Here is a 26,815-nt window from a genome sequence, read left to right on the forward strand (position 1 = left end):
CTGGTAAAGATGCAAGTAACGGTGCCTCATAATTTAACATGACTCAGATGATATTTCTGTAATATACACTTTTTCTCATGTGCGTCATCCTGGATAAGTGAAGGAAGTGATTTACTTTTCCTGACTAAGATTTATTTTCTTTGTAGCAAAGCATTTATGTTTCCTTATAAGTGTGCCTGAGCGGATGTAAATATGGGTCTACATACTTGTACAGTGGGCGTGGTGGCAGGAGCCGTGCGGCTTGCTCCCACTTTCCCTCCATGAATATCACACTGTATGTAAAATTTGCTCCGGTAATGAGAGCAGAGCTTGCAGTCGGCCTCGGGGAAGTTTAAGGAGGCTGTGTTTCAGCCTCAGGAAATTGTGAGGCAAAAAATATTTTATTAATGTGCCATTAAAAATTGATTCATGTTCATTACTTTCTCTGATAACTTTCATCCACTTTGTATGCAGAGAGAGAATTTCATCTTCTCCAGGCATTAGTGGTTTGCTGCAATAAGCGCTGAATATTCTTTATCCAGAGACGGCTGAATTAGGACCAGAGTTAAGAATCTGCCAATCAGGACTTAGAGCTATAATAGACTCATAATCATGACACAACTGTGTCAATGTGGAATTTAGTGAGGCTGCTGAAAATGTTTTAGGCTGAATTGAGCATTAGCTACTAATGTACGGTATGTTTGCAGAGATCAGTGTTACAGACCATAGCACAGGTTAAAGATTAAGTTTTTAACCTTGTTAACATCCATATGATGTTTTTTATATAAGATATGTATAATGAGTGAAATAATCAGTCAACACCATAACTGAGTGTTTTTCCACCTTGAACTGCAGTGAAGCAATGACAATGAAAAACAGATTCAGACAGGGTTTCATACATCACAAACCTCAGGAACCAATCCTGTCAACTTGTGGGGACGGGGGGCGGGGCTAAATAAACCTGAAATCTTGTCAGTAAAGAGAGAGAGAGTTTGCATTAGCACAACCACTAACACTGTGTCAGCCACTGCCAGTTACAAGCTAACTAACAACATGAACAAATAAAAGATGCTAACTACGCTAACTGTTCTGATCCGTCTGCTAGTCTCTGATTCTGGTCTCAACAGATTCCTCATCTGAGTCTGGGTCTGACTCAGTCTGTCTGATGTTTCCTGCTCTAACCATCTTGATACTCTCTGCTCTTCCACCTGTCAACCTGGAGGTGGGCGGGGCATAAAGCCTGATCCAGATTTCTCAGTGAGGGAGTAAGTGTAGATGTGCTTCTTTTTTTACACTTTTTACGAAAAGCACAGAAATCCCCTCACACATGCAATGTTAGCATAAAAAAAGCAACATTAGCACGGGATTCTTGCTCTTTGACTGCTGACACTCTCATCTGGTTGTTATATTTGTAACGTTTGCATGTGAGAAAATCTGACTTCTTCCACAGAATACTGTAAACTACACACCAGATCTGACAAACATTCACTCGTCACTCTTAGACACAGAAAGTGAGAGCTATCTCACATTTTCATGAATCATTGCAATAAGTTCCCGGCTCACTGACAAACACAGCTTTTCCTGTGCCTACTTCATAATAAAAGTCAGCAGGTGTTTTACCCGTTAGGTGCTTTTAATGTGAAGCTGCAGCCGTAGGAAATGTTTTGCAACAGCAGCAACTAAATACAGCATTTTTTCTGTTAATGTCTACAGAAACACATTTCCTTACACTGTAAATATATATATATATAGCAATATTTTCATCAGTGGGCCATAGGCTCAATTACCTATTTATTTATATAAAAATCATCGAGATTACCACTTTGAAACAGATGTTTCTTCTTGCAGTATAAAGCTGTCCTCCACATTATTAAACTCCGTGGCTCTGACCAGATCACTGGAGCTAATAGCTATTTCTGCACTCTGAGATAACTGGGAGGTTTTCTTCTTGAGATAATGAATATTTTCCACCCACTGCTTTTGTGATTCATACAGTTTCAGGCACAAAAAAAACTCCATGTTGATTTCTTTATAAGCTTCTCAGTCATGCTGGTTTGTTTTCTAATTCTGCATGAATCTCACCGATTAAGTCACTTGGAACCCTGGCTAGACACCTCTTCACTTTACTTTTTTGTGATGTGATTTGGTGTGATTTGAGGTGGCATGGAAAATTTATGTCATAAAATAATCTCTGAAAAACATTTTTTCGGTTATTAAAGTCAAAAGTTTAATGATAATTATTCATAGAACAATCATCCTTTTCATTTAGTCATGGCACAGTAAATACATACATAAAAAGAAAATACATCCAACGAAATTTGTTGTATTTCACTTTATTTCCTTTGTTCCTGAATAAAAAATGTTTTCATTCAAGCATTCTAAATCGCCCATACCAATCCCAACCTAAGATAACCTGAATAATGTCTCAGCACACTACACATACATAGCATATAGCATATACTGAAGATAGTATCTGCAAGGAATATAAAGCGTCTGCACATTTCCCCTTGGACTGTAAGCTCTGCCACTGGCACACTCTGCTTTAGCAAAGCTTCTTAAATCACTTCCTAATTCCATCGGTCATGGAAAAGGGCAATAACACACGTTTCTGTGCATTCTAGGAAGACATAGAAGACTCTCACTGGATTGGTTGGATATTGTCCCAGATCTCTGCAACCTTTTCTCACTTCTTTTTCCTACATTTTTTTTTCTCTCTCACGGCTCACACTGACTGGGAGTGCTCACACACGTGGGGGAATTAGAGCTGGGGGAAAAGGAAAACGATCACATACTCGCCTTAGCCCCAGTCCTCAAACCAACCCTCCTCCTCTTCATTCAAAGGCAGGGACAGAATCCCATCAACCCCCACAAATTTCCCAGGCTCAGATTTTTTCCGGCCAGGGGGCTCTGATTCCTCTTCATTGCTCTTATCACGCTCAGGTAAAACATTAGAGATATTATGATCACACCTGTCCAGATCAAAAAGAGACCTACACATCAGGTTTCATTTTAGCAGTCGGGGGCCGGTTTCACAGAGATATTTCAGACTGGTCTGTGGTGTTAGGCCAGTCCTAATTTTGCTCATAGATCAGTCAGACCAATTCACAAAAATAAAGACTGACTCATTTTAAGCCAAAAACATTAGACACCTTACCTCCAGACTAATGGTAATGGTAATCAGTGACACCTGTGCTGAGTATCACTCAACAACAACAAAAAAAACAGGAAAATGTGGCTAATAATTTGTGGTTTGCTAACATTGTTATAGAGAGAGAAATGAGGAGGGAAAAGTTTTTTAGAGACCGCAGCCATTTTTACCCAAATTATTTTTTATCCAGATTTTTCTTTTTATTATTTCACTCTTCGCTGAATTTCCCAACTAAATGTCCTTGTAACTGTTGAATTCTTCCAAAAGACAAAAATGTTCTGCTGGGGTAAATGGAGCTGAGTGTTTGGATGCGGTTCCGCAGGTTGGCCATTTTTTTTTTTTTTTTTATTTTGAAAAAAGTTTTAATTTACCCAGAATTGATTGAACCACAGTCCAGTTTAAGATAATCAAGAACTAAACTGCTTTGTGCAAAGGATGAATTTAGACGTCTGTCTGCAGTCTGACCATTGTCAGAATCTATCTCTGTGAAACCGGCCCCATGAGGCTATAATGTGAAACATGACTGAAGTGGATCTAAACAACAAAGCTTGACCTTCAGTTACCCTGACTTTTATTATAAAGAGCTAAACAGGAAATTAGTAAAGAAATACACCGTCCATGACTAACACAGTGTTATGATATTTCCACATGACTGATGCCTCAAGTGTTATAGGCAAATAGATGAATTCAGCCTACAGTGTGTTAAGGAAATTGACACCTTAGAGTCAGTCCAGACAGATCAGTAATATTCTGGCTTCTTTCCCTACACTCCTCCTCACGCAGAAACCAGTTTGGGACCCTTTCCCATTCACATTCTATTCAAATTTTTAAGAGTGAATTTAATGACTCCAGCTTCCTGATGGGCTGCTGTTGTCTGAATAGCTTAATTGGAACAATCATGGGTCAGGACACATGAAGCCCGGCACTGCTGGAACATTTCACTGAAGCAGAAACATGCAGGATTCACGGTGTGAGACACATCTGCTGTTTTATCTGAACATCACAGGTCAATCATACAGTCAGTCAAACAAACAACAAACCATACATCTGTGTTTAGGTAACTTTGGCTTTTATCATCACCTTTATCTGTTTTTAAGGTGTCGCTATTTCCTCAACACCTGTGAGAAATTCAGGCTCGTCAAACAGGCATGATAGAGACTGATAACGCCAGCTGCTAATTGCTGCACTGGAGCAATTGCTGGACCAGAGCGTTGTTAATGTAATTAGCTCTGCCTGTGAAAAGGGTCTATTAGGCTGTTTCATTGCCATATACACACTATTTGACTTCCAAAGTTGTCAGGTTGCAGTACTGTTCTCACTACACAACTCACTGTCTTTGTAATCAGGAATCTTGGAACGGTTGTGGTTTCCACACTACATGCCTGATCGGCCACAGGAAGTCACAAACTACAAGATCTTTCACCAGGAGGAATCCAAACTGGTTCGAGGAATGAGCGGCAACAGGGATTGGGTTTCCACTCACCTCACGTCTTGTGCTCTCATTGGCTGTAGCTGCACTAATTGCCAGTCGCAACCAGGTCAATTTCCCAGATTTGGACTTTGAGCGGTTCACAGATTTGTACGGTGGCCCTGAGAGCTCAACGCACCGCAATATAAGAAAACACACGCAGACACTTCTGCTGTGTTGTGTGAATTGCAGTGTGTGTGTCGTCAAATTGATGAAGATGTTCTGTGTTTGTCTATTTGTGTGTGTTTTCTTAAGTTGCAGTGCGCTGAGCTGTCAGGGCCACCGTAGATTTGCCTCTTATGGGGCTTTTGTCAGCGATCTCCAAAAACTGTCAGCGAGTGGAAAATCAGAGCTACAATAGGGATGTAGTGTAGTGTAAACTACATTTCTTCTTCCCCAGTTCCTTAGGTGTTTTCCAAAAATAATGCCAATCAATCAGAATGATTGTTTGTGGATCAGATACCATTAGCTGCAGAAACAGAAACAGGTTTGCTTGACTCCCTGAAGAGAAAAGACTAGAGGATGGGAGAAGACACAAAGTTATTTGTTTATAATTTGACGTTAAACTGTATGAAATTATGTTTCATACTTGTAGTATTTTCAAGTCAATGAGGGTTAAGCAATTGCCCTCATGGACTAAATAACTAAGACACTACAGATTAAAAATTTCAAAACATATTAAAAGAACAGATTAAAAGCATTGTGCTGCCTTCATGGTGGTATGTGTCGTGATTTTAAATCGCTTTCTGCCTTTGCCATCGTACACTAACAGTATAATTATAGTAAACAACAAGATGATGAAGCAACATAATAAAAGCACCACAATACAAAGCAGACTTTGTGTAGTTGCAAGTGTCTTTAATTCTTTTCTCAGACACAATAGAGCACATAACCCAGAGCACAAAGGGACTAGAGGGTGTATGAGAGGTGGACATCCTGTGATGACGGAGAAACGACTGATCCAAAGCAAAGCGTCTGGACAGACATGTTTTCACTCAGGCTGAGCAAAGCAATTCAGTGGAGTTTTTTTTTTTTTTTGTTTTTTTTTTTCTTCTTTCTTTTGACTTGCAATAACAAATCATACGTGCATGTCTTAATTGCAATATCAAAAAACACATTTCTATAAATTATTGTTAATGTTGTCGGTGGTGGTGTCTCTCACATCAGCTGGCGGCTCTGACATCAGCCAGCAGCAGTTTGTTTTCAGTCCGTGATGTCTATTGATGGTTTTTTTTTTCTCTGTCTCTACAGTACAAATCTCCAGCTCTATGTTCACGTGATTTCATTTGTCAATAAACGTAGAGGTCTCTGCAAAAAGAAAACGCTTCAACGACGTGAGTCAAAGCTACATTTGGAATAAACACAGTTCTGTAATTGACACAGCACTGAAAATGACAGTAAAAGAACTCACTTATACTGTAAACAGATAGCAATTACAAATTTATCTGATCCACAACAGTAATATATTATGAATTTATAATTTTCCTCAAGTTCTCATTTATACAACACTGACATCTTTAATTTCTTAATGTGACACATAAGAAAGAAGAATGCTACATAAGCTTTGAATAAGATATCTATATAGATCTATATACACAACTGGTTTTAGAGCGCCTCCATGTTTCCGGCATGTTATTTAAATTCACACGATTCAATATCTCAGTGTTTCTGAAATTAAGACATAGAACAAATAAACAACTGGAGATTTGAAAAACAAGGAATCAAGGAATTTTTTAACTAAATAAAATCTAATATTTTGTTTCATCCAGCAGCAGAACTCCCGCGTGGCTTCTTTCTACAATGGAAAAGTTTGGAAAGTTCATCCCAACACTGTTGCAGAAGTTCCATGTATGTGTTGCACTTTCACCTTCTGTCCAGTTCGTCCTAAACCAGCTCCATGGGGTTTAATTCTGGAGTCTGTGCTGCTCCTCCATCATGTGAAGCCTCTCTCTGGTTCTGTTCCTCTAAAGTTTTGGCTCATTATCTTGCTGTGGCAGTGGTTCTCAAAGTGTGGTCCGGGGACCCCAACAGGTTCCCAGCAAAAAGGGGAATAATTTATCTTCACTACAATTAACATCAATGACAGAATATATGACTATTTTGGTCATGGGTTCTAAACACTTTCTGTGATAAAACATCTGAAAGCAAAGATCTTACCAGACGGGGGTCCGTGGTCTAATTTGTGTCAGTTTAGGGTCTTTGATGTGAAGAAGTTTGAGAGGCGCTGTGCTGTAGGATGAACACCTGACCGACCTTTGTGCCTTTTTCTCACCATCCTGACTACAATAAAAAGTACTACTTCCTGCTGTACCTTCCTAATATTACATCAGAGGGTGTAGTAACAGTTTGTTCTAACACTGCCTTTGCACAGACACAGGGTTTGTACGTCAACAACAAAAGTTGGGACACATGTAGGAATTGTTTGCATCAACTTTCAAGACTTCATTTACTTCTGTTGCTGCAAAAAAATGATGTAAGTGAACCATTTAAAGTTATTCACTGGACTTGAACAATTTCAATTTCAATACAAACTGGAAAAATGGAGGTGTTCTAAATCTTTTGACCAGTAGTGTATATTAAGCTGAATTACCCTTTAAAAACACTCCACAATATCAATATTCTTTTCGTGAAACCATGACAGTTATGGATCAGTCTGTTATGTACCAACACATTCTACAAGGCTCTATAGTGGAATGGATCCAGTACATGTGAATGTTTCTCAACAGCAGTGTTAAATTTCTCTAAAGCAACCAGTTACACCTCCCTGAGATGAAGACCATACTGAAATGAAAGCATCTTAACCAGAGGAAATATTTCTAAGCTTATAACACTGATCATGTACAGTGCTCTGTTTATGCTGCTGAAAAGAACATTTGTATTTTCATTTTGTGAAATAAATCATGTCTTTTAACATCTGTTTAAACCAGGAGGAATTAAATTGTTTATATTTTATTTTGGTTTAATTCAGCTGGCATTTGGTAGCATTTCTGTCTGTTATGATAAATATGTCCTCACCAAACTGCTGAGATCTGGGAGCATGGAGCAAACGCTACTACAAATTGGGACAAGAAACGTGATCTGTGACAGTCAGACAGGTTATAAATAAGATGATGGTTTAACAAGATTATTTCAACAAGAAGTCAGTCAGTAAACTGTGATGCATAATTACGATGGAGAGTTTGGTTTGGACAGAATCTCAAGGTGCAGCTGTGGTGGGAAAAGTGTGTGGTAGAGTAAGCCAATAGATTATGGTTGAAACCATGTCTGAAGGCATAAGTGTTTACAGCTGTTCCAACCAATCACATTTGAAGCAGGGTGACAACTTTGATCCTTGCTTACTCTCTCAACTCCACCCATCTGGCTAATTGCTGTGTAAAGTGGGCCTGATTGTCGGATTGTCAGTTTCAAGTTACAGATATTGTCAGGGACAGATTCACCAATGGAGACTTTGTAAAGTTGTGAGGGGGAAGGGGTTTCTAACACTGTGTACGACCACCTGACACTTTGCTCAAAGAATACTGATGCCTTACGACTGCAGCTCTACTTTATGCAGATCATGTAGTTCTGTTGGCAACATCCGACAGCAACCTCCACTGCACACTGTGGTGGTCTGTAGCAAATTCGAAACATCAGGGATGTGGGTAAGCACCTCAGTCCGAGGCCTTGAATGTTCCTTTTGGGTGGTAAAGAGGGAGATGAGCCTGAAGACAAAGCTCTCAATTTAACAGCCGATCTACACCCTAAACCTTACATACGGTCACAATCTTTAGCTAATGGCAGAAAGAATGGATGTAAGTCGGATATCTGTAGATGGTAACATGGTCTTTTATACTTGTATTTACAACCTGTGTGACATTAACACTTTTTTTCTTCTCTGTTTTGGACTCCCGTCACGACAGGCGCTTGCTCAGGTCCACACAAAATGTTGCTGAATTTTGGACGATGCACAGATGGAAACCTCTGCAAGCATTTGAAATCTATGGTTACACATGACATCCTTATTTGCATAGATTTGCAAAGTGGATAATGTGTATTTTCCCAGAAGCATCATTTAGAAGCTTTAGACAGGATGAGCATCTCAAGACATTTGGAAGGAGCTTGGAGTGGAACCCCCCGAAATGATTCCAACTGGGTGGAGATTAAGAACCTGGGCCAGACCCAGAATCCACTGAAGGGAGGACATGGCCCACCTGGCATGGGAAGGGCTCAGGATTCCCCATGAAAACCTGGAGGACTGGGGGATATTTAGGACACTCCTCCTGCTACAGAAACCTGACCCATATTAGGACGGATGCATGGATGGAGTTTGAGTAATAATAAATCGTTCACCTTATTTTTCTCTTCAAATAAACTTGGAGGTTTGTTTACAACCTGTTTGATCACCTGACCACGTGTGTTTCTTGCCTCATTGGATGTCTTTTAGTCATGTTACTGTGCTCCCAGAGCTCCAAGTCGTTTGGTTATTACCAGTAGGAGTGATGGACAAAACAATCAGAATAAAAGCTGAGTTGTAATAAGTCAGAAGTATCTCTTTAGAAACTATTTTCTGGGCCTGCGTAGATGCTGATGTCTCTTTTTAATTCCGCTGGTCTCTTTAAACACTACCAGAGCCATTTACTGTTCAGTACAGCCAATAGAGGATAATACCATTACATCATACAGTAAGAGGCCAACCAGTGTCATTATTGCCATCAACCCCTTTCAGCAGGAAGAGGATTTAGCTCCACTGCAAGTATGTATGCAATAAAAGCATTATAGTCAAGTTACACTGTGTGTACCATACAGAATCTGAGGGCTAAGAGAACCATGTTCTCATAGTCAAAGCCCGCAAATAAATAACATATGTCTTTTTCTTTTAAATTCAAATAAATATGTTCTGTTTCATTTGTAGTAAGATAAAACAAAAACAATTAAAAACAACCCTCATATTCTCTAATTAGAATTCCACTTACAGTACTTAGCATCCTGTGGAGAATAGAGTATAATTTAGTCCATGCATTTTTAGAACGGCTGCTGTGTGTCAGATCCACTTTCATGCTCTCTGACTGTCAGTGGATCAAAAACACAGGACACAGCTGGAGTGGAATGTCAAAGGTCGATGATTTAAGAGTGGCCAGCAATGCGGAGAAACTGTTTAGACTGTACTCTATACTGACAGGTGAGATTTGATGCAGTGCTAGAGTGTTACAAAAGAAATCTCCTTATTTTCCTCCCTGTCAGGGCGGCTGAAACAGTCAGAGAGAAAGACAGAAGAAAGAGAGAGAGAGAGAGAGAGATTGAAATGATGTGGAGCAGAGCAGAAGCAGGGCAGAGGCAGAAAAAGCAGGGCAAGCTGACCACAGCTTGTCTGACATCAATCCAGTAGTTGTTTGTTATCTCCGTCCCACGCTCACTGGACACATATCTGGTTCTTCAGACTGTTGAGAAACACAAGAGAGAGAGAAGATGGTCAGGCTTATCAGCGATACACAGCAATTCAGAGTTAAAATAACGCGCGGTAATTTATTTACGCAAAAATTCTCATCTCATAAACCGTCTGCCGATTGATGCATGATACAAATAACATACTGGGTTGTTTTCAGGTGACCATAACCCAGTATGAACTTTGTCATGTTATGTGCAGTTTGGTATTAACTATCACCACCAAGCCAAGAGGCTGAATGAACAACCTGAAATTTACCAACCTCTCATTTCAGAGTTTTGAGTGAGCAGTGATGATCAGTCACAGAGCACAGCTTAACTCAGTGAAAACTCCTGCCAGGTGAGATCGTTGTTTTACTTTCACTTATTATGAGAGAAGTGTCATGATCTGGAAACCAGGGACTGACTTTGATGCAGGATTTATTAAGAGCCATGACAGCGCGCGCGCGCGTGTGTGTGTGTGTGTGTGTGCATGTGTGTGTGTGTAATGGCAGGAACTACCACAGTGGGGGCTTTGAGAACTTTGACAGGTGTTTATATGTCTGTCTGTCTGTGAAGAGATTTTATCACCAAACTCGCGTCACAGCTGTGTAAGATACAGCGACAAAACTTCACCGGTGTGTAGTTGACATCAAAATAAAGGTGTGATCTGATCCATGAGTATTGAGTACTCATGTCATAATGTGGTAAAGACTACTCTGAGTACTAATGGGTCAGAATGTCAACATTTTGACGGGTGATCCCACCTAAAACAGATGATGTGGCTGATCTGATGATTAGTGTTTATTGCCCCACTGGATCAGTACAGATGTTCCAGTCATGTTGAACCTGAATTTTCCATCTCCCTCTCTCATCCCATTCCTCGTAATTGGCTGATTTCAGGTGCTCCGGAACCAATCACATCACGCCAGGATCTCACACTGCCAATCAAGTTGTCGCAGTCATACTTCTGTTCTCCTCTCTCCCGTTGTCAGCTGTCATTTCAGTGTGGTTGCTGGGACTCTCCTCCACCCCTTTCACCTCCTGTCTTCATATCCAGTCAGGCTGAGCTCATCATCACTCTCTTCACATCCAGATCTCCAGCTTCTCCTCTTCCTATCTCCAGGACCACCACCAGTGTCTAGACCCCAAGGGTTTCCTATATTTTGCACAGCCTCAGCCCCTAATCACATATGATGACATCACAATGGGGTCTAACCGCCAATTACTGTCATATCTCTCACTTTTCCTCTCTTTGCACATGGCAATAGAAGTTTTGTCTCTCTTGACTGAAATAGGAATAATGATTGTTCTGATCAACAGAGGAAGTGGTGTGACATTGTTGATTACAAAGTGGAGGAGGTCTGAGTGGATGGGTGGGGGAACATAAAGTACATAAACACCCACTAACTCTTTGCCTCTATCCTTAAAGAACGGTTTTATCTTCACAACGGTGATGTTCGTTTTGGAAGTCACTAACGAATGATGTCGTTCTGCCAATACGTGTGTAACATCAGAAAACACTTATGTGGTGTTCCGGAGTGTAACTGCAGTCTTTTATGATTTAATTTGGAGGACTTTTTTGAAATTTCACTTGAATTTCAAGAACAACACACTGCTTTGTTTCAGAATGAGCTGTACAAAGCTGTCACATTGCTGCAGTGTAACACAGAATCAAAAAACAAGACACAGTCGCAGTTGAGCAGTTTTCTGTCCAGGGAGCAACGTTTGTTTAATTGGGGGTTTACAAATTCCTTAGGCTTGTTACGATAATTTGGGCTACTTTCTGTACAGTGTGGGTGCTTTCCTCCAATGTAACGTTTGGCTATGTCTACATTGGGGTCAATGACTGATGTTTTCACATTTGGTTGGCAATGCATCTTGAAGAGTCTGCATGCAGTGTTAGTCCCTCTCTTGTTTGACACTAGCAGGACTCTTGGAAAACACTTGAGCTGACCCTTAGAAAGTACAGAGCTATTCTGTAAAGTGCTGCAGTTGAGTGGCTGCATAAATCAGCAAAACATATCACTCCATGAAATTAATAACCCCCCCAGAAAAAAAGAAAGTCGCCCATTAGTTTTAAGACTCAGTTACAGTTGAAAAATAAACTAACGGGAGACTTAGAGGTGATTCATTTTGACAGTTTTATTCAGAGCAGTGATCGATAATTCTTAAAAGACTACCTGGAGCTATTGCTATGGATTGAAAAATTCAAAAAGTACAATTATACATATCAGCATTAGGCTGATTGCATAATCAATAAAGTTGAGATGAAGATTTCAGCAGCAGGTTGATTCAAAAATTCCTTATTCCTCTGTGTTTTCAAGATTTTCAACAAAGCCCTCTTCTTCTTCTTCTTCTTCTTCTTCTTTTTAACTTCTGACACCAGTGTCAAAAGGTTGCCATCTAATCCCTGTTCCTGTGTGATTGAATAGGTGAGTGGGAGCGTTTCATATACTGGTCCAGCAGCCAACCAACAGATGGTCTCATCTTACCAGTTTATCACCGCACAACTGCCGTCCTCATCTCTTGTCGGCTGGCAGTACTGATACACTCTCAAGCTCAATCACTCAACCCACTGAGGACTGAGTCAACTGTCTATCTCATAGACGGTATAAACAGCACCACCAGCGCACCCGTGGTTTAATAGCACAGATGGAAATAAACCGGGAGGAAGCCCGCAGTGTGCCCCTGTGGGGATACACGGTGACCGGGGGTGGAAACACGACAGATTGGCAGTTAGCATTGTTTTCGTTGCTTTATTTGTACTGCACATAATCAATGCAGCCTCCTCTGTCAGTGCAATGGGAATTGCATGTTGTCTTCAGGTGAACTAAGCAGAGTAATCACAGTCCGCTCTGTAAAAGGAACATCCCGCTGAGCGTGTCCCGCGAGGACAAAACAGCCACAACACAACAACCTGTCAACAGCCTGCTCATTTTACTGGAGAGCTTAATGTAGCAGAACGCACCGATGCAGCAGAATATACAATCACACATACACTTATACACACAAAACGCTTTGACGCACTGTGCTGAGAAGATTTTCCTCACCCTAACCTTGAAGAAATACTCAATGCTTTTGAGCAACTGTCACAAAAATTTTTTACAAAAATGCAGGTGTTAGGAACCAAAGACTGGCTCCAGTGTCATTGAGCACGGGGGCATAACAAGGGTAAACATGGCATTTCAATCCACTTTTATTGACTTTATTCTGCACAGCTTCCTGCTTTAAATGCAGATGTAGCCAGGAGGAATAAACTCACTAAAACTGAATGGAAACTTTACAATCCTGTTTTTATCATTCTGTTTTCTAAAAGAAAACTTCCTGGCACGTGTGAGTTGCTGAAGACTAAAGCCATGGCAACAGTTTCGCCACAGGGTAAACTGAACTTTTTGGCATCTCACTTCTGTTGTATGAAAATCTCACAGATTGTCAAACTATCAAAGGAAACAAAAAGCAAGTGCTGTGTGTTGTAATCTGAGTTCATTGATAGGGTGAAGATGCACTGAGCTGTTTTCAGACGTGTATGCAAATGGGTTCTTCTCCAACCAGCAAACATTTCAGCATTTTTCAGTTTTCAGCATTTTCTGACTGGATTCATGTGTTTCTCATTTTAAATTATTCATGAATGTGTGCACAAGCTTAAATGTGCATAAATCAGTCATAAAGATGTGATGGTAAGTTGAGGTTTGAGCCTCATTAATGTCTATATTTTATAGTTAAAGCTGCACTCATCAATATTTTCATATGAACAACTGATCAAATGGTTGTGTGAAATGTGAAAAGAGTCGTTCCTAGTGACTAACCCACTCAGTCCTGCACTTTCCTCAGATTTATGGAACTTTTTAACTTATTTCAGCTCATTGTTTTGGTTTCATTACTCACAACTTTACTGTTGTGGTTCACTCTCCCCAGTCTTATCTACCTATAATTTCCAGCAGAATTTGGCAGCTGGTTTCACAGAAAACTCTGATAAACTCACTTTCCACAAAGTCAATATGTCAAATGTCTGAGAATGCACAGACACTTGCTCCGACATGATTTTCTTTCCTCACAGCTTGTAACATTTCAGGTTCATATTCCATATTATATAAAGTGAGATTTCCACATACACGCATTCACTCCCCTCTCCCCTTAAACCTCAGCATGCTTGTCTATAACTGACTTAAGCAATGAAGATACATCCTGACAAAGGTAAGATGCAAGGCAGCTAATGAGAACTGCAATGAAGACATAATACACTATGTCCTGTGCCGAACAGCGGAATATTAAAGGTAAATTCCACCAGGTTGGTTTATATACAGCTAAGAAAATGGATTAAAGGTCCCATGTAGTATAAATTTCCATGTCTTTTTAATTATAAAGCAGGTCTAGGTTCTATATCAACACTGTGAAAGTATCAAAGCACTCCGTCCAAAAAGAAACATACACAGCCTGTAAACGAGGCATCAGGACCTCTGTAACTTTGTGATGTCACAACAAAGCAGTCACCGCTCTCAATAATATCCCAAGCCCCACCCACCTGGACCCACCATCCAACCTTGCAGGATTTGGTTTCTCCGAGTGTTTACCTGAAATCTGCTGTATTTTTATTCGATCATTCAGAAAACAGTCAGCCAATCAGAAGAGAGGCTCAGAGCCTGTTGTTACTAGGGCTCCAGAGAGAAGCCTGAGAGAGGAGATGTAAAACTACATTGAGGAAATATATCTTCTATGGATCAAAACTCCAAATAAAACACAGGAAGTCTAAAATATGGTCCTTTAAACAACATGTTTTAGACAAAGTGTATGAGTTTTAAAAGAATCCTGATTTCAGCACAACAATGAAAGATTTGACATTCTAGGTGTTCCTTTTACAACACTGAATATTTATCACAATAAATGTCACACATGGACATTTTTTCTCCACTGTCATTATAATGGAAATTGAGAGTAGACTGGTGTGATATTAAAATGAACAGGTATTGGAGGACAACGTCTCCAGAGCAGAAAAATAGAATCAACCTTAAGACCTCTGGGAAAAAAGCCTTAAATGGAGAGGGAAAAAATGTAAATTCTCAGCATGCAAATACCAGTAATGGCCTGCTTCCATTTTGTACTCTGCTTTAATTTGAGGTGCTCTACATTCCCTGTGTCATTCATATGTATGAATATACACTCCATCAAATGCTTTACATTGCTGTAAAATCTGTCTTAATTATAGCACATTTAGGATTAGGTGGATTCTCCTCTTCTCACAAATCCCCAGATGAAACATACAGCAAAACGATCTCATTCAGAGACTGTATTTTACACTTCAAGGCATTTTACACCACTTCTTCTGACATGAAATCATATTTAATTTCATGTGATGCAGCTGGCAGAACCTCAGTCATCACATATTGTGTCTCACCAGTTCACTGTCACAGCCAACAGCTGCATTACAAGCCACCTTTGAGACCTGTGCGTATGTTCTTCCTGTTTGTGTGGTTAACTTGGTCTGTAGATGAGGCTGCCTGGTAAAGAGCAGGTCAGAGGTTTGATCCCCACAGCAGTCAGTGTGTTTATCCTTGTTCATCAGACGCACATCACTCTCTTCCTGTCTCAAATCTTGACTTGCAGATGCTGTTATTTGCTCAGCAGTCCCAGGCCTGTGTTTCTGTACTTGTGTGACTCTCAAAGTATTTTACTGGCTTCAAATGCAAATGCAATGATTGACAGTGGCATACATGATCTGTACTGTGACAGTTTTATAGTTCTGCATATGTGTCATTTCATGTTGGATTCACTTGAGACAGAAATGGCCCTTAGCAAAAGCTTGTAACAGAATCTGTTTTTCGCGTTCACTTCAGCAGAATCTTTTTGCCAAGATGTGACCTTTCCTAAGGCTTTTGTTGATGTTGTTCTTATTCATTGTGGGTCAGTAAGACAAATTCTTCTACTCCAAGTGGGTCGGGACCTGAATCTGTGACCCCATTTACACATAGTCGCTTCATGTGTATTGAACAGATTGGATTTCTCTCTGATCTCAAAAAAGGCAAAAAATAAAAAATAAATCCATGAAAGGAGCATCCGATACAGACTGGAATCAGGCTGTTCAACCCATCTCCAGAGGAGGTTAAGGACCCATTCCAGCCAGATGTTGATGGTGTGAATGTATCCGTCTCTCCAAGACTTGTGTAGACTCTTGTAGTGTAACTATGTCAGTAAGCAGTCCACCCAAATATATACCCACTATCTGATTCTTAATACAGCCATGGTCTGTGTTCTGACTATGATAACAGCAGTTGAAGTAGCACTGAAGATTACACAGAAATTAGCCGTTGTTCTCTGTCTCGTTAAGGGACAAAAATGGCTTCAGTCATTTCTACATATAACCTACGGTCAAATACAAGAGACATCCAGCTTGAGCCGTGAGGATAAAACGTTTGCTTCACTCATAGTTCATGAATATGATTCATCTATTGTGTTTGTGGGAGCTGTTAGGTAATGGTAGCTAAAATGTTACTGTTGTAACTTAAGTGCTAATGTGCAAAAGTTGATCTTTTTTTCTGGTTATTTAAAGGTCCCATATAGTATAATTGTAGATGTCCATGCCTTCTTTGATCATAGATAAGGTCTACGTTCTATATTAATACTGTATCAAAGCGCTCAGTCCACAGAGAAATTCAAGGTTATATTCGGAAACTGAGCCTTGCAGGATTTGGTTTCTCTGAGTGTTTACCTCAAATCTGCTATATTTTCATTCAATCACTCAGAAAACAGTCTGGCTCAGAGCCTCCTCTCTTCTGATTGGCTCACCGACCTGTTGTTACTACAGCTCCAGAGAGAAGCCTGAGAGAGGAGACGTAAAACTACACTGAGATGATTTTTTGGTTATTAAAACTACAAATACATCTTTTTATCGATCAACACTTTGAAATAAAATATGGGACCTTTAAGACACCACAACAGCTGCAGGTGCATCGCAACCTCCCTCTAGACTGGAGGAGAGTCAACCCAGATTTGTATGTAGCCTTAAGTGTAAATGAAAGTGTCATAAACCTCTTCTAGACATTATTCAGATATGAGACACTTGAAATGACAAATGTAAATGAGACCTATATTTACTGCATTTGAACAGCCTTGACAGGAAACTGTACACATTTAACCCTGTTGCATTTGAGTGCCGTGACTCGTCACATCAACCACCTCTGGATGGCAGTTAGAGGAAGTATTTCTTATTTAATAAATTCATCTCCAGCTCAGCGTGAGGTCTCTCACATTACTGATGAGCACTTTGAATAGATTAATGAGTCAAGTGTGAGCAATGAGGAAAAAACATCCTAAGGGCCTCTTGGTGGCAAGTGGCAAGTGCAGATTCAGTTGCTGAACTCAGAAAAGAGCTTTTTTGTCTGAGTATGTGAAATCTTTGCTGCTGTTTACCTTCCTCTCCATCAAAATGTCACCACTCAAATGTGTAGCCCCCCATAGTGACAGCAGGGGAGCCTCTGGGGATGATACATGGCCTCAAGCCCAGCCTTTAAATCCTACTAGCACTGTGCCACCCCGCACACACACACGCAGACACACACACACACACACACACACACACACACACACACACACACACACACACACACAGATTTAAAGTAAAGAGCAATTTTTTTTTCAAAGCTACTGTATATCAAGGCTCCCAGCTTTCCTCTTAAGGCAAAGAAGGGTCTCATAAGTAATTCACCATGCAGTCGGTGTGGGTTACACAGCTGCACGACCTCCAGTGGCCCAGAGGAACCATACCACCTGAGTGCATCAACTCCTCCAACGAGGCTACTCTGCAACTTATGTATTCCTGTGGCATGTGACAAATTGTGTCAGCACATTACTCTAGTGAAGCATTTTTCATGCATAATTCATCCTGGAGCCTACATTCCACATGGACATTTCCAAATCCCTTTGAAGTTAATTCCCTCTTCGTGATAAACAGCCTTGCTCACGCTGGCTGTGTTGCAGCTTATGATTGTCTGTGTTGTCTGTGCTGAAGGAAGTCACCTGTCCGGAATGATTTTACTGTACAATACTGGAGCGCGGGCCAGATTTACATCTAATAATCTACCATGCAAAAAGCAGAAAAAGCTTTCAGAGTACTTTGGTGTTTGCAAATCCAAGGAAAATTTCCAGTTTTACAGTAGAAACACACATAGATTCACGCACACACACACACCAAATGATAAATTACTGGGGGACATCTCAGAAGATGCTGAAGCTTCTTTCTACAGCACAAAAAGTGACTTGAACTGCTGGAAAAAAAGAAAAAAAAGTATATATATATATATATATATATACACACACACACACACACACATACACATATAAATATATATATTCTTCTTTTTCCACTGCTCTGAAGATGCATGCTTGAGAAGACTCCTACACAGGCACATTTACATCTAATGCATCCTATGTTTTAGTCCGGACTGGCGGAGAGGAATGGGCCATTAGTACCTTTCTGAATATCCGATCCATCCAATAATAACACTGTAAAAGCGGTGAGTGCTATTAGAATATATATTACACATATTATATCAGACATGGCCCTAACTAGTTTTGTTTTTGATTACACTGAGCAAATGAGATTTTTATCAAGAAGCAATCATCCATCCGGTTCATTGTGGCTGCAGCACATTACTGCGATACTTAAATTTGCTTTCTAATCATTACATTTTAGAGTGGAATTATATTTAGTGGTGCGTGCAATGAAGTTGTCAACTTGTGGTAATAATGAAAAACTGCTGCTAAGTCACATCTGATATCATTGAAAGTGATCCTGTTGACAGCTCTGTCTTTTAGCAGCCGAGCTAACATTATAATTGCTGCTACTCAGCCCTCAGTGTTGAGCTCCTGATGAAGGTGATTGGGAAATTGTAACTTAAAAGTAGAATGTATGTTGCTTATGAAGCTGTACATTATACTCTTGTAAGCTATATAATTCAGAAGGAATAATTCCACAACATTATTTTGGACTTTTGCAGAATTTAGTTTTATCATCATAAAAAATAATCTTTTCATTATAATTTACAGCCCTATAACTGTTATTTTTATTTCCATATTTATGTGTAATATTTAAGACGCTTAATCATGTCTAAAAGTAGTTTTCTTTCCCCTGTCTTTCCTTTATGGGGGCAGTTATTTGTGCAACAGTCACACAGTAATGCGCAGCCACAGAGTAGGGAGTCCTCGGGGGACCCTGAGAGAGTGAAGTTGGGTGTTCGCTGTCTTGCTGTGTTGGTTTCAATTACGTGTTTACATACAGTCTATGGTTTACGGAGAAATTGTAGCCCGCTTATTACCCACAGCCCAGAGTGAATAAAGAGTGCTACCTGCCATGAAATCAGGGTGACATTCGCGAATAAACACAATGTTATTAAGTCATCAGCAAAAGTATTGGATAAAATCACAATTTTACCATCTCACGGCTCTATGCCTCTGCCAACCAGCTAAGTTGCAGGAAATATGGTCACAATCTCTCCTTCCTGAATTACAGCCATTTGAATAATGGCCAGAAGTGTTTTTGCAGAACATCATGATGTCACAGTGAAGTTGACCTTTGACCATTTGGATATAAAATGTCATCACTTCATTTTATCCTTAAATTTGACTTAAATTGTGTCATAATTAGTCAATGAATATGTATGTTATGGCCCGAAAATGTGTTTTGTGAGGTCACAGTGACCTTTGATGTTTGACCACCAAAACCTAATCAGTTCATCCTTGAATCAAAGTGAACATTTGTGCCAAATTTGAAGAAACTCCCTCAAGGTGTGACTGAGACATCGTGTTCATGGGAATGGGATGTACGTATGTATGTATGGACATTAGTCTCACGTGACCAGCCTTTTCGTGCAAGTTCTGACTTCACTGAAGGCACCGGCCTAAAGGCAGATGTGTAGTTGCATTTTCGAATTAAAAAAACTATGAAGACAGCAACGAGCTGGACAAAAGCAAAGCCATAAGATGTGCAAGAAGAAGCCGATGGAAGAAGAAGCTGTGTGTACCCGTTTGTACACACTGTACCCTGAGAACCGGGGTACGTTAGCAACCCTCATAACTTACCTACCTATTATTTCTTGAGATGCATGTCTAAATGTTGGTCATGTTAAATAAAAAGAGCATTAATGTAACTGCTTTGGGGTTCATGCTTGATGTAAATATTAATATTATTGATAATGCAACAATTTAGGGATGATTTACAACATTAGTTGTCTGAGAATCTCGTTCTTATCCAAACAAAATGGGTGTTGTAACTGAAGTATCTCTAAATGAATCGATATTGAATTGAACCAAATCGTCAGCAGGATTCATCCTGTGGGAGCCATGAATGTCTGTTCAGTTTCATCCACTAGTTGTTGAGATATTTCAGTCTGGATTGACATTGATCTTAAATGATTTTACAGGGGACAATCAGGCGCATGGAGGTTGTAATGATGGAACACTTTATATTTTTAGTTTAGTCTTTGTCACCATGCCGCACTCTGGCTCAAATCCCGTGCATCTATACATATGGGCTGGCCTTCTTCAACAGCGAGAGGTTTCCAATAATGTAACTCACAGAACAAAGTGAATATGTGATTACCCTCTGGTGAATGACGGGGAATTAAATGAACGAGGGTTGGCATCTCACCTAGCATCAGTATCAGCAAGCCCCAGGGAGAGTATGAGCAGAAGAAAGAGGGAGAAAGAGAGGAAGAAAGCAGGTGAACTGACAGGCGCTTGCCCCACTTGGAGGATGACGATTGTCTGCTCTGTAGCCAGCTGGGTCCCCGAGTTATCTCTCTGCGCACAGGGGAATTAATTAGGGGCTTGATGATCGGGGAAATGAGACTGAATAATAAAAAGCATGACGATCTCTCTGTGTGCCGTTGCTTTTTTTGTCCTTCCCACCCTGTGATGACTGTCATGCCTGGGAGCCGCTCTTGTCATCAATACCCACCTACCTCGTACACGTAGAGTGGTTTGTAAAAATCCCTCCGCTGAGCAGCTAATGGGCACAAGGTGTAAAAATGGCCTGGCACTTCATAGAGCTCCCACGGTGCATTGCTGTAAATCACAGAGCCATTACATGGGAGATGAGTGCTGGGAAAATATGGGCACTGAAAATCCCCCCCGCCTCAGCCCCGGCTGTTTTCTGCTTCAGCACACAAAGCACTGTACATACTCGATATTTAGGCGTCCAGCACCCTCACAACCACAGGTGCTCCAAGTCATTTCCCACAGCTTCTTCTCACTGATGAGATCATTTCAAAACACCATCTCTCCAAGCCTCTTTGATTTTCTTTCCATTTTCTATGTTGGATGAAGTTGTCAGCTGAAGATCATCAGTCTATAACTCACAGGAACAGATCTATAGCATTTCTCTAGTCAAGCACTTGCAATGATCTGCATTTTTTCTTGCAGGGACAATTATAGCATAATGAATTATAAATATGCACAGTATATCACAAATATCATAATAAGCAGCTCCTGGCACAGAGACTAAAACTAATAATGCACTTGGCTGTTTCACCATTCATGAAGTGTAAATAATACATTGTAGGCAGTGAAAACACATTCGACATCTAGATGATGAATTCATTTGTACAGAACTTCATACAGATGGAAAGCCTTCACTTGTTTTCATTATGTTGATGAATAAGTCCATTTTTTCAAAAGGAAGTTTCCAGTTTATTAGGTACACCTAGCTAACATTAATATAGTCCACAGCCGCACTGGGACATGATAAACATTACAGGGGGAGGTGGGGAATCAGGCGCTCCGCTGTGAATCTACATGACAGGGTCTGATCTGAGTCTGATCAGAACTTGCCTTAGAATCATCACATTTTTTAGTTTTCTTTAGTGTCAAAGGAATCCATTGATTGTCGTCTGTAACATCAATGGTTACACTGCAAACAGGATGTGCTAATAACTAATTCAGTATTCTTTTATTAGTATTGATGTCTTGTTGATTGTATGCATTCTATGAAATCTATTTTTTTTTAAGTTTTTGTTTTTGGCGCCACGATGCGCCCCATGAAACCCGTCTTTCACTTATTTTAATTATTCACTTCATCTGTTATCAGCGCATTAGTTTATTATTATTCCATCTCGTTTTGTTTTCATGTGATGCACTTGGTGCATGTTATTTCTTTGTTTTGAAGCACTTTGAGCAGCATTTCTTGTATGAAAGGTGCTATGCAAATAAAGTCTATTGTGTCCACCCCATTTACATCAGTGACAGTAGGCTAAACAACAGAAACACCTCTCTGTATAATTAAATACAGTTCAACAGCAGCAGGAACTGCAGCCATCAAACAACAAACAAAACTAAGAATGGATGTGAGCAGTTTATACAAGAAATACACGGGTTCCATGACTCCTGAGAGTGCTATAGCGTTTGTAAAGCCTAGTATAACTAAAAAGAACCCTAACCCTGAAACTGAAGTCGGGAGGGATGATCCTGCGGCATGTTTGACTTTCATGCCTCCAGCTTGAAGTTCACACTGGATGTGATTTACTACAGTCTGGTGTTTACATGCGCTAACACATTTTCATTGGAACTGCTCAGTGACGTATGCTCAACATCTTTTTTATCATGTAGTCCAATAATTTAGAGTAACTTAGGTCTCCACGCATTTACGTCAAGACGCAGAAAGAACACAGCCAGAAAATAGTCAGGTTAAATTTACATGGTACAATTTTTCTTTTGACAGGTTTCTGAAAAGGTTTTGACTGCCTCTCCACAACTGATCAAAGTTTCAGTCGGTCTGTTTATTTCTGATTGAAGTGTTTACATGGTTTGGACTTTTAAGCTGATTATAATCGGAATATTAGAATAATAGGCTCCCTGTAAATGCTCGGCTAATGTATTGCAATGTAATTTAGTTGCCTAATGCTTACTCCTAATGGTCATTTGCCACAACTACAATCTTTCCCGTATCTTACCCTTGCTGCCATGTGCAGATATTGTAAAAAGTGAGAATTAAAAAAAAAGAAAACATTGGTATTACAGTGAAAACATTCACATAAACAGGGCTTTTGCAGAATGGTCCAGTGTCGTCATTCCTGTCTAATATTTAAGGGTCGGTTTGTATTTGAGTCCACTACAACACATGACAGACAAATGGCAAAACAATGCTGGTTCAGGTTCAAATATTCATGCGTAACTTCAATAATTCCTTTCAAAATGCGCCCGAGGAGCCACATTTCTCCGTGACATGCGACTGCGTTGGCCCCGTTCTGATGTATTTGGTCTTGAAATGCAAATTTTGTCGGAGGTGGACTTTCAAATGAGCCACAGTGTATTGGTTGATTGATGCTCTCAGATGCCCCAGTGGCCATTAAGCTTCCACGTCTAAATAAGCAGCAGAGATTGGAGGTTCTCTACAGCTGTAGCCGCCTCTGTATACTGTACAGATAACAAATGCTACCAGCTGAATCTCACTTCCTTTTGAACAGACAGAGTAAATGTGTTGTCTGAATTGCAATGAGGGAAACTGTCACGGCTTATTAGAGAGCGTTCTTTCATGCTTTGAAGACGTGATCGCTTGTATGCGCATGTTTTACTTGTTTGAAATGGGCTGAATGGAAGGGAGGAATCACGCCGGTGGTGATGTTGATTTGTGGCAGGCAGGGTAGAGCCTGGAGGGGCTGATTGCTCCCCGGGCTAGCCTCTCGCATCGACTGCCATTCCTGAGAGAACACTAAAGGAAGACTGTGGATAGACCTGTCAATGACACCCAAAGGAGTTTTCCCAGCGCCTGGCTGCTGCAGTGTGGCTGCCAATTATAGTCGAAGGGTGGGAAATCGCTGAATTATACAATGATGATAATAATTATGAAGTTGAGCGCATGAGCATTAAACCACATCACTAAAGCACTTTGATATTTCATAGACTGAGAAAAGTATATAATAGGCTGTGATAGCAGGATGTGACAAGTTTGATACTTCAACATATTCATCAGCTTCTCATTGTTTGACTGGAAATATAAAAATAAAAATGAACAATCACGCTAAGAATTATGGTTTATTTTTAGATGTGAAGCATTACCTTTAGCTGTTAAGCTCTAACTCTTTTCTTGTTTTCCTCATTGTGAGGACAAAGCTATGAATCAATATCCCTTTGTGGGAGAGTTATAAGCCAGTAAGCCATAAAGTGCTGTGCATCTTGAAAGGATAAAATACTTGTACCTAATGTTTGGTATTTATGATTCTATTTATAACAGAAATATACAGCCATTTCTTATCAGCCAGTCTATTGAAAATAAAGATCAATTCATCCAGCCGCGAAGGACGCTTGCCCAGGGAGCGAGCACAAATGATTGTTTTTATTCCAGCACAATGCTTTTTAAATAGATTGTTAAAAAAAAACAACAACATCTGCAGTCTGCTGACTCCTCAGCTGCGTCTAATTGTTCATTCTGACAAGGTATTTTTTATCAAGCATGTTACTGTCAGTAGTATTGGTTAGGGTAAAGTACACTTTATCCAGCTTTAACTGTTAGACTCATTTGGTTTGCTCTGCACTTTTTCTCTTTTGCAGCAGCAGAACCGGGACCTGAACGGTCACCAGAGGGTATCAACATACCCCACAGTCAGGGTTATAGCTGGGACTTTAGATATACTGAGGTCATGATTACCTATACATATTTAAATGTGACATAAAAAAAAAACTGTCACATTTCATTCATCAATTTAACTGTTCAATATTTTCTCTAAATTTAATCTTCCCTACATTATGACCTGGTGCAAGATGTGAAGAATTCAAGTGAAGAAACTGATGATTAGTGGCTGGTGACTAAAATCCTTTCATTTATAATTAGTATATTTACCTTAGAATTAGTCTAAAAATATTAGAATCAGATTCAAAAACCCTATTTGTAAAATGTGCATAATGGTGAATGGAAAATCCTCTTCACGTTTTTATGAATTTTGAGGTTAAATCAAGCTGGGACCTTTCTGGATTTATTATATCATGATCTTTTAGCATTACAAAAGTTTTCATAGTGATTTTGTAATTTTCTTTTTCGTTTTTGAACTGAACTAGGACTTTCTGATATATATTTAAACCTTGTTATTTATGTTGCATTTTGTTATTTATGTTTAGGTTTGCTGTGTTAGAGGTGCAGCCTCCTTCTGAGGCGGCCATATATATATGTTGAGGTCTCAACGGATCATAAAGATTCAGCCTTCTTGTAGAGCATATATTAGCTTTCTTTTACAACTTATGTAAACAGCCTTGACAAAGGCCCTGTGTCAAAATACAGCGGTGAAATAAAAAACACTATTCTGGTAAGTCAGCTTCCTCTATCAAGCTGTTCTTTTTTTCATTTTTACAGAAATATGACCAAGGAAATGACCTTGTTGTCCTTTGAATCTGTCCACAGCTTAATATTTCTTTTTGGAGAAATCTACAAGACTGCAAAAGAGACACATATTCAATCCAATCATATATGATCTGTCACATTTCTCTCCCACATAACTCTACAGCTGTACTAATGTAATAACTCCTGCTTTGTGCTGTTTCCCATACAGTGATTTATTTGTGGCAGCCTGCCACAAATAAATCATATATCAAGTCTCTCTTTTTTTTTTTTTTTTTACTATTTCAAATGAAAAATCTCATTACAGCCATTCTGAGTCGGTTGTTTGACACAACGTGAAGCAATGGAGCTGTATGTATTGTTTAGTTATTTATTTGTCACAAAGTATTTGGCAATTAAAACATTAGCAGATGAGCACCTTATATACAGCATTATTTAATTATACCATATTCAATCATTTGAAACGGTGTGCCCCCGTCAGCTGCCGACACAAATAGAATCTCGGGAAACACTGTATCTTGTTGTGTCTATGTTTGTTCAATTAGTGTCACCTGTGTTGTAATGTCACATTGTTTTTCTGTGAATCAGCTCATTCATCTTTGCATCAGTGACGGTGTGTGTCCTTGTTTAACTGAGCTATGCAAAGACATTCCCTTTTAGGAAGCAAAGAGTCTGCTACCCAGCAAAACAGTCAGGAGAAACGAGCCGCAGATAAAGTGCCGGTAAATTGGACACAGAGAATGAGCAAATGCACAAGAACAATTTTGAGGAAATGTAAAGCAGCTGAGCTGAACTGGAGAATCCATATGCTTTTTTCCTGCGCTGCCATGGGCCTGTTTCTAAAAAGAGGCATGTGTGACGAGTAAGCACTTGATGCTGAAGTGGACAGATGAGAGCACAGCTTATGGTTCTGTTTGTGGGGAAAAGCAGGTAGCAGCGCATCCAGGCTCTGTCATTACTTTATGCCATTCTGTTTCATGTCTGTGGGCTGAGCGTGGAGCAAACTGCCAGGATAAACAGAATAAATCCTGCTGCTCCTGTCAGACACTACAGCCAGCTGGATTTAACCTGGCTGAATGCAGCACATATTACAGTGTGTTCCCCTCCTCGGTAGCAGAGGACGCAGCATGCGTCATGAATACAGCACCCTACACACACCCATCTCATCTCCCCAGTCACAACACCATGCTGAGTTGATAAAATAAACCCAGGTAGGGAGACTGAAACACAAAGCCCTCCTATTGTTAACTATATTATTGTTTTGTTTGGTAAAGGCTTAAGTATCACAACGATTTGAACTTTGTACACACATGCACAGCCCCCTGCGGTTAATCCTACTGACCATCATGAGGTTGGTCACACTGCAATCACAAGCAGTCGAGTGGGAAAACGTCCCAATTCCCATCAGCAACTAAACTGGAGATGTCAGGAATTTATGATGTCTACAATGTCTCTTACATGGCAGAAACGACTGCCATAGTGTCAACATAACTGTTGCCAA

The 26,815-nt window shown here is 40.0% G+C and overlaps 1 protein-coding gene across 1 annotated transcript in view; it reads right to left on the reverse strand.

Annotated features, from left to right (window-relative positions):
- Window positions 1-2,776: 2,776 nt before the first annotated feature.
- Window positions 2,777-26,815, reverse strand: part of zmat4 (zinc finger matrin-type 4) — a 144,873-nt gene continuing 120,834 nt past the window's right edge. The window contains exon 7 of the mRNA XM_022752943.1: window positions 2,777-2,948. Within this exon, the coding sequence (XP_022608664.1) occupies window positions 2,777-2,948 (172 nt within the window). The remainder of the gene's footprint in view (window positions 2,949-26,815) is intronic.

Source organism: Seriola dumerili, unplaced genomic scaffold, assembly GCF_002260705.1.
Source record: "Seriola dumerili isolate Sdu_G_001 unplaced genomic scaffold, Sdu_1.0 BDQW01000017.1, whole genome shotgun sequence".
Lineage (NCBI taxonomy): Eukaryota > Metazoa > Chordata > Actinopteri > Carangiformes > Carangidae > Seriola > Seriola dumerili.